Source organism: Lissotriton vulgaris, chromosome 1_1 (genome assembly GCF_964263255.1).
Source record: "Lissotriton vulgaris chromosome 1_1, aLisVul1.2, whole genome shotgun sequence".
Lineage (NCBI taxonomy): Eukaryota > Metazoa > Chordata > Amphibia > Caudata > Salamandridae > Lissotriton > Lissotriton vulgaris.
In genome coordinates this window covers 835,305,428-835,320,659 of record NC_141685.1, presented here as the reverse complement: position 1 = coordinate 835,320,659, position 15,232 = coordinate 835,305,428, and the positions used below count along the sequence as shown (strand labels likewise).

Sequence of the window (15,232 nt, the reverse complement as noted above, 5' to 3'; positions counted from 1 at the left end):
TCCTTCCATCCCCTACCTGAACACGAGTCTGCCAGAAGACTCAAATTTGTAAATAATTCATTTGTCCTACTCCTACAAAAGCACCAATCTGTTATGAACAACACGAACTGTTGGGTATGTGGACTCCTGCCGCACACAACCGATAAGGGTATCCCTTACTTCGTCCTGCCCTTCAGTTATTACGGTTCTTTGTGGGCTTTCCAGACCATGTTCCTGTTTTCCCTTGAACCATACGTTCGGGGGGAGAACTCGAACAACAAGGCACTAATAGCAGGAATCAAGAACATGAGTAGAGATATTGACACGATCAGAGCCACTCCCAAAGATGAGTTTACCCCATACAGTAGGTGGAACATCACCAAGTATGGGATTTCATTAAGTGAGAGCCAGAAATCAAAGAAATCATCCTCAGTCTGGGTAGTACCCCACCGTGGTCACTTATGTCTGCAAGGTATTGGCAGGGATCCCGAAGCACAGTTGGGGAAGAGCATATGCACGGAAACATACGTGTTTGCCTCCCCGAACTTCCCCTCCATTCCTGGCGGCTAAGGGTACATACTTCATCTGCCACGACAAGGCATACACTTGGTTGCCTGCCGACTTCTCGGGCACATGCTTCATCTCATTTCTGCTGCCACCCACCTACACGGCCGGGGCAGATTACCATCGGACAAGGACAGTTAGGGGTGTCGTGAGTCAAGACGACACTGCGGGTCAAGAATTTGGAGACTTCCAAAGGGTTTTCTGCCATTTTGGGGGCCTATGGTGAACAGCAGGAACATTCGACAATTAACGAGGATAGTTGAGTCCGCTGTGACTGAAACGGCCGGTGCCCTTAGCAACCTGACAGCAGAGCTTCAGTCGGATCGACTTATGACCCTTCAGAACAGGGTTGCCCTAGATGTCATCCTTGCAGACCGTGGTGGTGTATGTAGAGTGATCCAATCTAGTTGCTGCATTTTCATCCCCGAAAATGCTCCGATAGTGTACCAGGCCATCTCCAAACTACACAAAATCTCTGATTCCCTTAACATGGAGAAAGGGGATTGGTCTCTGCTAGGGTGGTTCTGGGAACTGATCTCTGCCTGGGGTTGGAAAACTCTGATCTTCATTGGTATGATTTTAGCCGTTCTGTTTATGTTCTGCCTGTTTGTGCAGTGCGCTCCTGCAATATGTGGCCTCTGCGCCACTTCAAGTGTAAGGAAGCCTGTATCGAGGGACGAACTGAGCAACAAAATGATGCTCCAACAGCATCTCCACGAATTCGTCAATACAGATCTGGATTCAGATTAGAGTTATTGCCTTATATGAGGGCAAAAGGAGGGTCTGTGGTACTGCAATTTTGGACCCTTTCGTTTCACCAGCCTCGGGGTCCGCACACTCGTGTCACAAATGTCGTCGTAACATGACGAATTTGGTATCGACGGACCGGTAATAATTAGGACATCGTCCCTATGCATTTGCGTCACGATCGAGTGATGCTGACACCCTTAAATCGTGGTTTCCGTCTCGAACCCTCAGACGCCATTTTGTGAACGGCATCCATCTTATGACTTGCCCTCATATAATCAATTGATTAAGGCCGAGTTTTGATCTGAAAGGACACGTCCACCGTAGCTGACTTCCCCATGACCTGGCCGAGCTGACTCCACTGCCTCCAGCCAAGCCTGTTTGGGCAACTCCTCACCCAGTAGCCGAGCCAGATATCATCAAGGCACAACATGTCATAAACCCTTCACTGCATACAGACCCTGTTTTCCCATACACACACACCTGTCCATGATTCTTGTTTATGACCCGTTTATGATGGGAGGGTGCTCAACCTTATTGGCATTTCATCGATATCTGATGGGAGTTCTGGATCTGGCGGAGTAATCCATCACTAACTGGACATCTGAAATATGTGCTGACCAGCATGACTTCGCTCTTTGTATTATTGTGGAAATATTTGTATTGCCATATCGTAAACTTAAGAATTCTTGCCTGCAGCTGTTATTTGTGTATATAAGGAGAAGTCTGGTTCTGTAAAAACGAACAGTCTCCTGAGAACTTACGGCCCGTGTTGTAGTACTTCTAGGACGCATGTTACTTGGTTGCAGCCAATAAAACTCGATCATTGACTTCACCTAGAAGACTCTGTGTTTCTGTAAGTCCAGAACAGGGAGAACCTAGAGGTCTTCGGGTGTGATCCCCTGGCACCACCGGGTCTCTAAAAACCCGGCACCTCAACATTCTGCCATTAAAATATGTTACAAAAGCTTGGAGTGGGTTAACCCCGGAGAACAGATTGTGCAATCTTTGTTTGAGTTCCATACTGTAGGAAAGTAGGATCTGCTTTCATGGTTAGCCCCACTTTTTGCTGTTGTTATTCTGTTTTCTGACTAGTCTGACTGGGATCCTGCTAATCATGACCCAGTCACTGTGCTTCCTCCCTAAATTTGAAAATTGTAAATACTTTGGCACCTTCCCAATTGGCTACTGGTGAACCCATATAAGTCCCAAGTATATGGTACTAAGATACCCAGGGCATAGGTACACCGGGGATCTCCCACGAGCTGCAGCATGTATTATGGCACCCATGAGAGACCGCTCCAACTGTGACTACAGGCCTGCCATTGCAGCCGGTGTAAGTTGGTGCTAGCACCACCTAAACCGATATAAGTTACCTTATGTCTGAGATCACTGCACTTAAAACCTATAAGTCACCCCTATGGCAGTCCTGAGGGCAGGGTACTTGGTTACAAGTGGGGTGTATGCCCCTGCATGATCAGGGCCCCTCTACAACCCACAGAGTTGATTCTCCAGGCTTTGTGAGTGTGGTGAGCTATTTAATACATATAGTGCACATCAAGTCAAGTATGAGGTGTCTAACTATATATTGGTTGCACTGAAACCGGTCATGTTTGGTATGAAACATGTTGGAATCCTACCCCAACACCGATTCCAGTGTTGAATGTAGAATCCCATGTACTGGTGGGGGTTCCTCTAGGGTGCCCCCCTGTGTTTCCGGTATCCGCCTTTTAGGGCCTAACAGCAAGTCAGTGCTGCTTCCGACCAAAGACACGATTCTGCCCTGCTGCTGCTGTGCTGAGCTTGAGCACAGACAACTAAACAATAGGTTTTCTGCCACAGTGTGGTGTGACCACTACCCAGACAAGACTTAATGTATTGGCCTGGGGTGGGAGCGCTTGCCAGCACTACCAGGAGAGTAGGGCCAGGGTGCGGAGACTCCGGCCTGACTGCGAACGTAAAGATACAACTCATAAATGATCTCTGTGAATACCAAAAGTCGTAAAGTTAAACTTTTGTCTCAGATTGCCTTTGTGAATCGGGCCCATACACTTCACAAGTGCCTCATTCATTAGTCAATGTGTTAACTAGGGCTGTGTGAAATTTGCTTTAACGTAATTACGTAAAGTTTTGGAACAATTACTCAAAAAGCAAAACTACCATTTGGCGCTATATTTTATTGCAGAATACGGCCCTAAGTCCAGTTTGGACTCACTCACTTCACGCTATAAAATAGGGAAAAAAACAAAAGTACTGCAAACAGCAGCTGCTTGCATTCTGGTTGTTCGTGTTGTTCCTCTGCACTAAATTTTTGCTGAGAACGGCACGTAAATACACGATGTGGCGTGATAGTACAATTTTAGGAATTTCGAGTAACAAGTGTAATGTGCAATTGCCAAAATTACGCAAGAGTATGTTGGCATAGCAAAATTTTGCCTAGGCCTAGTTTAAACACCTTCTGAATAATTCATAGAGGACAGCTAGAAATGTGACTAATTAAGAGAAATAAATAGTTTAGATTTCTGACAAAATTAAAGGACATTGGGGAGCACTGCGTGTAGGAAGAAGAGTTAGGGCTATTTACAGAATTTCAATTCACAGAACATAGTGTTAATTTCTACCTGGAATCAAGGAATCATTGCGGCAGTCATACAGCATCCCAAGTTGAAGAGGTCGACCCAGAGTTGCTAATTTAATAATTGAAGAGTTTTCAGCTGCCATTATTTCAACAGATCTCGCTAAAATCCTGAAAATGACATGAACATATATTAATGATAGTGTGAGGGAAATAAATCATGCATTAAGAATGACCGATTACCACCAAGCCTGTGGAGTACCTGGAAACAAGATTCATCCGTTTCTGTGAGTGTGGCAGACACATAAGGCCTGCAGATTCAGAATCACACAATATAGACAGTGTGGCTGTCAATAAGGGCTCTGCTGAACCTGAACTGAACCTTGTCAGTCATTAGAGACTCTGCAGAACCACAAAAAGACAAGCATTAACAAAGCCAATAGATCTGCCATGCTTTGCCAGACATTTGGTTTTGTTGTTTTATCATGGTTGTTGCAAAACTTTAGGGTTGGGGAAGCTGCAGGCCCTTGTCAATCTAAGATGAAACAGTGGCTAAAAGCAAAAACCGTTCGGCTCAAAATGTACACTGCCATAGCAGTCTCTGGCATTCTGGGGAATAATATATGTGTTGAGATGCTCCTGGTGAAAGGACAGAATGCACCAGCCACAGTGAAGTTAGCCAATGGCTGAAGCGGATTGACCCACTGCCCCATTTTTTAAGCTGTAGTGGGTGGAATAAAAGCATGAGTGACACAATAACAGGCTAGCGGATGAAGAGTGGTGGCTGAAGCACCTACAAGCAATTAAATGATACAAATCACTTTAATAAAATCAAAAAGTCTAGGCTAACACCAGACCTACAAATACCTTACCTGTAACAGTAGTTTTAAAGCTTTAGGGTTTTCTACATTCACATGCTGGACATTATTCTGTGATTCAGACTGCTAACTAGTGGAGGAGCTCAAAAGAGCATCTTGTTTTTTTTTTTTGGTATCACCAGTACCGTCAGTATAACTTCTAATTACATTGGGCCCCATTACGATGTCGGGCGGAAGGCCATCTGACAGCTTATCCGACTGCTGCATTATGAGACAGGCGGTCCAACTGATGCCTGCGGGGGGAATCCGCTCTGCCTCCAACAGGCTCAAGGAGCCTGTCGGGGGGAGGGCGGACAGTAATCCCCAAAATGGAGACGATGCTTGCTCAGGCACCCATGCAGGGATTACGATACAGGTTTCTGACAGCCTTTCTATGGCTGTCCGACCGCCATTGAAAAGCTGTCGGAAACGGACTGTGGGGGCCCCTAGAAGGGCCCCCATTCCCCACGGCCTCTGCTGTGAGGCCTGAGGGGCACCTGTGGTGCCACCCTAATCCTCCATACATCATGTGGCAGGCACCACAATGTGCCTGCCACACACTGCAAGGATGTTTAAAAAGTGTATATTTCCTATTGCAGCTTGTGCTGCTGCCCGCAGCACAAGCCGCAATAGGAAAGATACACCTTACAACTGTCGTGAAGGTGGTCGCATCCTAATTTAGGACGTTGAACCGCTGACCTCTTTTACGGCGGTACCGTTTCCGACATGATGCCGGATGGAGGCACGTCCCATCGGCAGCGTAATGGGGCACTTGACTGAAACAAAAATACACAATAAATCCACAATCTATTTTCCCTAGTGACATAATAAAGTAGTCTGGGGTAAAGCTGTGATTGAAAAATGTTCTAATGTTTCTCTTAACCAAGTAGCTAGTGGTATGAGCTGCACATCTAGAGCCAGATGTACGAACATTTGCTTTTGCAACTCGCAAATTGCGAAAAATTGCGAGTCGCAAAAGCAATGTACAACAGTGTCAGAGACACTGTTAGCGATTCCCATTGGGGTCGCAAACTGCAAGGCTCATGAATAATAATGAGCCACTCGCAATTTGCGACTCCATTAGGAATGGCTCGCCCTCCCAGGGATGGTGGCCTGCCGGGCTCAGGAGACCTCCATGTCTGGGACTGCATTTAAATAAAGCAATTTTTTTTAATGCAGCCGGTTTCCTATAGAGAAAAATGGGATGCAGTTAACAAAAAAAAAAGTTTTTGTAAAATTTTTTAAGGGCAGGCAGTGGTCCCTGGGACCACTCCCTTCCCTTAAAAAAATATCTTCCCATTCATTCCGAAAGTGGAAAGGGTTCACTGGGGACCCATTCCGGTTTAGGAATGCTTTACCACCTACTTGAAGTAGGTGGTAAATTGCGATCGCAAAACAGTCATACATAGGGATCAGAATCGCTATTACGAAGGAACGCACTTGAAAAGCCCCTTCCTAATAGCGAGCCACAAAACCTAATTAGCGAGTTACAAATAAATTGCGGCTTGCTAATTAGGGTTTGTACATGGCCCTAAGGTATTTTTGCATGCAGAAACGGTCGCAAACACGTTTGCGCATGCAAAAATACTTCATACATCTGGCCCCAAGAATTCTAAAGAACTGTTAAGTAACTTTTTCCTCAAGCAGCTTGAACTTTTCTAGATTCACATAATAATATGCACTGACTGCAAATCAGTACTCCACTTATGTATGTGCGTAAGGATTTTACCATCTGGCTACTAGGTGGTGCTCACGAAGCCCTTCTTGAGTCCTGCCTTTATCCCTGACTATGATGCTATACACTTGTACATCTTGCCTTGTCAGATTCAATTCTTATTGTAGTCCTGTCTTCAACATTACCGTCCTGCTGCATCAAGGTCCCTGTAATCCTCTCTGTCTCCAAACTCTGCCCCAATCATGTCCTGGTGGTAGTATTCTATTCTCGACCTTAATTCCTGAATCCATGACCTTTCTGGCCTCTTTACATCTGCATTCTGGACTTTTCAATCCCTTGGCTCCGACCTGTACTCTGTACCTGGCTTGCCTGTGTCCTGTCTTGTGTCTGCTGGTTTATCTGGTCTTCCCCTTTCCAAGTCCCAGTTTTGCCTTCCCTTCATTGGTAGTTCCTTGATTCCTAGCACCTTGTCCTCTCCCTGCACCTTTGCTCCTCCCCTGAGCCACCAGCCATTTCAGCCTAGTGAGCGCTGAGCGCAGCGGCTCACAACTGACCTCACTGCTGTGTCTCCTTGCTCTCTGTGTGATCCTCCAGCTATATTCCATTCTTGCCTTTGCTTTTAGTATTCATTGTTGTTTCATTCTAGGTTTCTGTGCTGACTGGTAATTTGTCTCTTTTGCCAGGCTCTTGTTAACCTGTCTCTTTGTTTCCCTGTTTGCCTTGACCCTAGATCCTGTCTGCATACATCCAGACCTGTCTTGTCTATAAAGATTCCTTCTCTTGTATTTCGGTGTTCCTGTTCTGATTTCAATGTAATGTCCTGTCCTAGTTAGTGTGCAGAATTCCTATATACACTCAATATTGTGTATTACAGTCACTGTATCCTTATTCCAGCTCAGTTTCTCAGAACTGAGTTCCTGTGTTCCTTCTACTCTTCTCCTTTGTCTTCTTGTGTGTTTATATTAAATCCTGATTGTCATTGCTTCTAAGGGAACCAGTTAGATTCTAAGGCTTGTGCTTTTGGCACAGACAACCACCCTGCATTCCTTCTCCATTGGAGCTGCTGGATGTCTCCATGTACTCTGTGATATTAATCTACTCTTTGTCTTCTTCTAAGATCTTGTTCAATTTCACAGAGAGATCACTACCAAGGAGAAGACAAACTATCAGCTATGATAGTTCGGCTTGTGTTTCCCTACTTTTACCTTCCTGTTTGTACTTGTGTTACCTTGATAGTTTATCCTGAAGACTTCCTGTTCAAACCTGCTCCTGTCCTGTTTCCCCCCAAGCTTGAAGGTATTCTTGTGTTTATATGAATCCCCTTCTTTAGAAAGCCTTTGCCTCTGTATAGAGAAAGAATGCCCATTGCACTGCCTAGTCGTGAAAACAGCTAGCCTCCCTGAATGTTTGTCCTGAACTAGCTAGATCCGGGACAATGTGGGCCAGAAGATCAATCTAATTTTCTGGTATAGTCAGCCCCAGGTTCAAATAAGGACAGTCTAGAAACAGGTTCAGATTACTAAATGTTTGTAGCATTTGCAAACAATCTTATTTGGAGTTACACTTTTCAGGCCATGTACAAAGCCCATTTTAAGAATCAGTAAAGTTTTATTGATTCCTAAAATGGGTTTTACAAATGGATAACCAAACTGCTGTTTTGATAAAGCGTGTTGTAGGAATTTCTTTCAAATAGTGATTCCTATTCATATGCATCCAGGCAAACACTGCTTATTCTCGTGCAAACGTTTTATAAAACAAATTTTGCAAACCGACCTATTAGTACATAGCTAGGCTTGTAAAATTCCACACTGGTCACAACTATAACCAGGTTTTGCAACCAGTATATTAGTACATCTGGTCCAACGTTTTCTAACTGCGAATTTGACGGTTCACAATTTTTTAGATGTGCTTCATTGCCCATGTTACAGCTTGCATGGTTTCTCTCAAATCATGGAAAATAGTACTACTTATCTACAAGAAGGGCCAACTCAAGATGCCAGATAATACATGCCAGTCACTTTGAACTGTGTAGATTTCAAGTCTAGCGTTTACTAATCTTAAACGAACTGATGATGCAGATCAAGAAATAAAATATGTCTCTGCCTATAGTGGGATATTGGAAATCCATGCACACAACTGACCAAATATTTCTTTTAACACAGTAAGGTACACAAATATGTACAGTAAATAAAATGAATTTTCAGGAACTTTAGCATGACTTTTTATATGCTTTTATTTTAGTAATACATGGAAGCTATGTTAAAACATTACGAAAAATATGGTCAAACAAAGATGTAGGCTGGCTGCTGGCCCATTTTACCGTTGATAAAAATGATCTCCAAAAGAAGTATATGGCTACCTCTATTGATTGTTTCCAAGATACTGATGTGCCTTTTCTATTTTAAGCAGTTGATTCTATGCTCCTTGAACTCACTCCAGTGACATTACAAACTCAATTGAAGGTCCACTGCAAATCAAAGGATCTAAAAAGAAACATTGTCAAGTGAAAAGTGATGGTTTTTGATCAGAAGGAATGTCATAAGCCCATGCGTATGTTATTCTGGAGAGTAAGTACCTGAAGGAAGTGAATGTAGAGCTTTCCTTGGGAGTACAAAAGTCCAACACCAAGTTAGAAACATAATATCCAAGTGGCAGTATTGAAATTTGAAGAAGCATAAAATGTGGTTATATGGTTTGAAAGAAGCCTTATAGAACTCTTTGCAGATTGATAAAATTGGCAGCTTTATGGCCCATGTGTCCCTGTTCCATGGTGCCAAGGTTCACAATTGCAAACTGGGTGCCGAGGCTGCTACCACCTGACCCAGACCTGCCACCCTCCAATAAGCTCTGGCAAAGCAAAATGATCTAGATTTTTTGCTCGCTGCTATTGGCTTTGCCGGCTATCTAAAAAAATGTATTTGTTATATTTTCAAGATGGCTGCCACGCTGTGTGATCCAACATGACGGCCATCTTGAAAGTACAAAATATAATTAATGCTTTCATGATGGCTGTTATGTTGAGTTAAGATGGTCACTGTGTTACATCATGTCACACAATGTGTCAGCCATTTGAATGTATGGAAACATTATTTTGAATCAGTTAAAGATGGTCACCAAAGAGCATCATGGAGCGTGGCAGCCACCTTGAAAGCATAATAAATAGACTTTCAAACAGACTGGTTGCCAGGTTTGGCTTTGCTAATGCCAGCGATAGCCCCTCCTCTGGAAATCTACAAGGTCCAGGCAAGGGCTGCATCGCTATACGGGGCAGAACTATGGGGTCACAGGTCCTGTAATTCCTTAGCTCTAACGGACAATAATTTCATCCGGCAAATTTTGACACTCCCAAAATCAACACCCTTAGTTTCCCTCAGGATGGACCTTAATATTCTCCCTATATCCGATGTGGCAGCAATTAGACTGTTGTTATACTGGCGGAGGTTGTGGAGCACTCCTGAGTTGGGGTGCTATAGGGAGGAAATGAAAGGGGTAATGAAATTGTTGGGGGCTGGCAGCATTCCATGGTTATCCTTTGTTAAGAACTCCTTTTGTGCGATAGGCATGGAAAACCTCTGGTCCAATCCGGAGGATGCATGCTTAACGACATCAAAATCCTCATTGGAAGCTGTGGTTAGGGAGTACAGAATGACAGAAGCCCTAAGGTTATCCCCAACATCAAGTCTCACATCTGAATTCCTTGACTTCAAGTGCCACTATGAATTTGAAAATGTTTTGGATCCTATTCAGCCATTATTAGCCCCAAAACTCTTCCTCCAATTCAGATATGGTACTCTACCTTTTTTTTCATTTACCAACAAGTGGGCTGGAGTACCAAAACGACTTTGCCCTGGATGTTCTGAAATGGAGGAAACAGTCGCGCACATAGTCCTTTTCTGCGGGGCTTACAATCTGCCAAGGTGGAAATGGTTAATACAACTGTGCAGGAACCTAGGAATTAGGAATCACTTAGACTTCCTCAGGATTCTAAGAACTGATTCCAATCCCTTATACGTGGTTGCAATAACAACGTTCCTATTTGCCATGTGGCTTATTCGTAGAAATCTTGTATAATGGTGTATGTCTTCAGTTGGGATGGTGCTGCTACCTTTTAGGACTATAGTGCCCAACCCCTAATTGATTCCATGACTAGAGCAAGTATAGTATTTTCCCTTCCTACTGCCGTATGTGACCAGGTGATTAAATCTTTTTTGTACTTAGGATTTTAGAATTGTAATTATATCAAATTTTTAAGAAAAAAGTTTTTTATATCTATGTATTTTAACTTTTTAATGATGTTTGTTATCTTGTATGGATTTTGCCTGATTTGCTTCTGACTGTGACACATACCCTTCCTAAAACCTACCCTTGTCATGTAACCGAAGTAATTCACTGTACTTTTATGGTATGAAAAAAACACAATCAAGTTTTTGACTTGAATGCCAGTGATTTTTAAAAGCATCTGGATTTGTCAAAGCCAGTAGCAGAGGCCTGTGTAAAGTGTGAGAAGGGTGGCAGGAGAAAGGTGGTGAGAGTGGAATTGAGGAAAGGGTGGCAGGAGAAGGGCTGGGCAAGAGAAAAAGCCAGGGACGGTGCGAGAGAGCCAGGGAAGAGGAGAGCCAGGCACAGTAGCACATAGAGTGAGAGTCACATTGAGTCACAGAGGGTGCTTGGTGAGGGACACTTGGAGTGAGGTTAGGGGAGAGTGGCAGGTTGGAGGAGGTTGGAGGAGCAAGGGAAAGAATGTGATCCTTCTCTATGTACAGAAAAACAGAGGACATGCACTTTCACGGAGGACTAAAGTAATAAACAAACAACAAAAAAAAGAATAATAGTTCCAAGACAACAGCGGATAGGGACAAAAAAGAAATACTACACGAATGGGACAAACACAAGAATAAGGGAGGAAGCCTTCCTATAAAGAGAAGGAATCTAAGACACAAGAAAGCAATCCATTCAGGAGCAAGTGGCTGATCCAAAGCTTAATCTGTGTAGTATTGCATGCAATGTTCACAGCAACATGCAGATGAAGCTACCCTCAGTCAAATCCAAAAATGAGGGTGAAATGGGAAAGGTGACAGCAGCCCCACTGCTTGGTTAACATGGCACTGTGTCTATGAGCTGCCCTGGTATTTTTTTCTTATGAAAATTCGGAAAAGGGGTACTGTAATAGAATGAACTATCCTGGCCTAAAGGAAGATACCATATCCCCATAGACAAATGGTGTGCATCCATCCCAGCATTGATGTTCTTTACCCTCAATGGCTTGGCCAGCGGTGTGGATGGGTGTGAAGTGGTGAACATGCTGTGTTGTATTCCTCTCACTTCCTTGTAGGCCTGTGACGGAACTCCCCACTGCTCCAGTTCCCTATTCTCTCCCCCTGTAAATGTCGGCCCTTGTGGACGTAGGGTGGCTCTACTTGGTGGGTAGGGGGGTTGATGTGTCCCTTCTCTACATAAAAGATGACATACATCACACAAGAGACCGGTCATATGCTAGACAATCTCTTACTTGGACTCCGCTGCCAAACCATGGGATGCTTTTGTCTGTACATTTGCTGGTACACCTGAATGAAGTGAGATGGTTCCCCCAGACGCAAGCGCAGCAGTGGACTTTATGGAAGGGAACTGGACCCGCTTTCCTTTAGGAAGTGGGAGGACAAAGAAACTGACCTCAACAGAAGTCAGCTTTAGACTGTTTACCATGACAGTTGCAATGCAGGTGAGGACTATAGGATTTTACAGGGTTGGACAACACTTCCTCACGCTAGTCAGAGGCTTAAACAAAGACTACTGGAATGGGGTTGACTTGCTACTTCTTTATATAAGACAATCTGGCATGATCCTCAGTGGAACGCAGCAGGACAGACAGTTAACTGCCACTCCATCTAATCATCTAATTTCATGCAAGTGGTAACCATAGGATGTATGTTGGATCGTTCTCATTTCCGGCAAACAGAAACTCTAGTGAGTATATAGGGAAGAACAAGTACCCATAAACCGTGATCTACAGTTAATGGTTACCATTCTCCTTTTATATACAATCACAATCCATTGTAACTTTGTAAGATTCCAAAGAGGAAAGAGATATTAGAAATCTTCCTCTTGACCTCCTCTGCGTAAAGATCACACACTGGATAAAAGAGCCCTGGTAGCATAAGAGCTACTTGTTAATTGGAAAGATCCATATGGAGTACGACTACAAGAACATCTACACAAATAATAGACTACGAAACAACACTTATTGTGTCCCAGTTTGTGTTACAACTCATAAAAGCAAGTAAACCACACATGTTCAGAGTTGTCATGGTATTGAGAAACCCCACAAAAGGATTTCTGCCACGAAGTAAAAAAAAAAAGGTTAAAGAGGCAGTTGACTGAGAACAAGGCACAAATAAGGCTGTCATCTGTCCCCGGCCTCCTTGAAGACCATTTCTGTGGGGGTAAAGGAGGTTGTCGACAGATGACGGCAGGCCTGGTGATATGATTGCAAATGGGAATGGGACACCAGTGCACCTGCCCCCTCACTATTCCGGTGTTCTTTCATCCTCATTGCCCTGTTTGAAATGATGACTATAGCACCTCTGAGGCATTAAGCACCTCTGCAAACACGTACTTACATTTAATTGGCAAGATGACCCATCTCCCTACCCTTGAGAAAACTGGGCAGCTAGTAAATACCCCTTCTCTGCCCTTAGGGAATGCAGGGTGTCACAAAATGTCTTAAAATCCTAGGACCAAGCCAAGAGGGTACTGTATCGGTGAGGGGTTTAGATTATTCACAGGAAGTGATGACGCTCTAGCTCGTACGTATAAGAGTCTTAACTGAGGCTTATCAGTACACGGTGCAAACAGGTCAGGGGAGACTCAATTCTCGATTGCCACCTCTAACGCTAGGGTTGGAGACATCCATTCCAAAGAAGGCCAGAGTCTTGTTGGGTCCTTGTGTTGCACATGAGGCTATGTGAGAAGACATAGGGTATCTGGCATCACCATTGCGCACGGCCCTGACATGTTCCATGATGCGTTCCTTCAGAGCCCTGATAGTGCTGCCCACATAATATTTCTTGCAAGTGCATTGCAGTATGTACACAACATATTTGGTGTTGCAATTGATGTTGCCGGAAATGTTGTACTTGTGTCCTTTCCAGTCCTTAAATTCTTTGGTGCCATTGAGAGCCCATTTAAGGACCCCACAGCCACCACTTTGTGAAAGCCAATTGTTATGTGCGGTGAGCCACGATAGTATAGAGCTGGAGCGTGGAACCGTTAGGCTAAGTCTGTTCCTCAGTGTCCTGCCTTTACGTAATGTGATCTGTGGTCGGGTAGTTACGCATTCACTTAGTGTCTTGTCTGCTAGTAAGGTGCTCCAGTGCTCCATACCCCGAACAACAGAACAGATAGCGAGACGCGCTGCAACTACAGCACAAATCCACCACCATAACGGACGCACCCGTCCATTACAATCGTGTCTCTTGACCTGGAGACGTGCGGAGATGTTGAGTTTATATCTCCCGATCTTTAACCTGGATCGCTCACTCCTTTGACCAAAACTGGGTTGGAATTAACACCGGTGTGTTGGTAAGCGCTCACAGCCTTTCTTCTAATTTACATTTATCGTGTCAGTCAATTTTAGCAACTCGTAGAGCCATTCTGAAAGGGACCCAATTTTTCTTGCATTCCCCCAAATGTATTTGCTGCCATATTATAACCAACAGGTAAATCCTTAACCTCAATGATTTTTTTTAATTAACACTTAGTTGGCGTGTTTTAGACTCATTTCATACGAGTCCCGGAGTACCCTTTTCTCTTCGTACATACTATGGCTTTGGCCGCGACATACCCACCATGGTTTTCCGAACTTCGGATTCATGAGAATTGTGCCTGGGGGATAACACTTATCTAACAAGTTCATGGCGGTCTCTTTCTCTCTTTATCTTTTCTATCGTTCTCTCATATTAACCTTTTTTTGATTTCACACTAAGTCATATGATGCAGGTTTTCCAAATAGATTCATTTTCATCGACAGCAAACACCCTGGCTATATATGACTTTACGCTCTATTTTGTTGTTTTTTGGTCTCTATAGGAGGCATTGCATGTAAATTCTCTCTCTTGTAAAAGCGTTGGGATAGCTCTATTTGGAGGACTTAAAATGAGACCTTAAGCTCATTTAGAATGTTTTTTCACTTGGAGGTTTCCTATTGAATTTTAGTCAATTTTTGTGCAAGAACTTGAGAGCATGTTATCTAGACATAAACGTGGCCATGCACCGCAACTTCAGATGGCTTAATCTAGATTTACCTTCAATCTTGAACTTTAACATACATGTGTTACGACTCAAACAAATTTGGTCTGCTAGCATGACATATTGTGTATAGTTTGGTCTTCTCTTAGGCGCAGATACTTTAAACCTTCATCAAACGGAGCACCGATTGTTTCGAGCGTGCTGTTCTAGTGCGGAACTATGATTTTTTATCTTCTCTTAGATGGCTGAATACCGTTGCGCTTCCACCAAAGTTTACTTACCTTCAATGATTACAACACCCTTTGCACAATTTTGGGTTTCTATGCATTAGGAAGTCACTACTACGGTGCACCTTTGCACAATAGGGTTTCCACTTTCAGCAGGGTGTTTCCTTTGCGATCACTCCTGTTGCGCGTTTTTTCTCTCCTTTTATTTTTATTTTACACAACGAAGTTAATTTAGCGTCTGTTTCTTTTATTTTATTTTACTTGTTTATTTTGTGTCCTTGCCAGCCCTGAAGAGTCGCAATTGTAACATGTTGTGACGAAACACGTGTTGGCTGGTTTATTTCACTCTGTACTGATCTGGATT

At 43.6% G+C, this 15,232-nt stretch overlaps 1 protein-coding gene across 1 annotated transcript in view; it reads right to left on the bottom strand.

Annotated features, from left to right (window-relative positions):
• Positions 1 to 4,011, bottom strand: part of LOC147747977 (verrucotoxin subunit beta-like) — a 29,855-nt gene extending 25,844 nt beyond the window's left edge. Inside the window, exon 1 of the mRNA XM_086957447.1 lies at positions 3,912 to 4,011. Coding sequence (XP_086813573.1) covers positions 3,912 to 4,011 — 100 coding nt within the window. The remainder of the gene's footprint in view (positions 1 to 3,911) is intronic.
• Between the last annotated feature and the right edge of the window lie 11,221 nt (positions 4,012 to 15,232).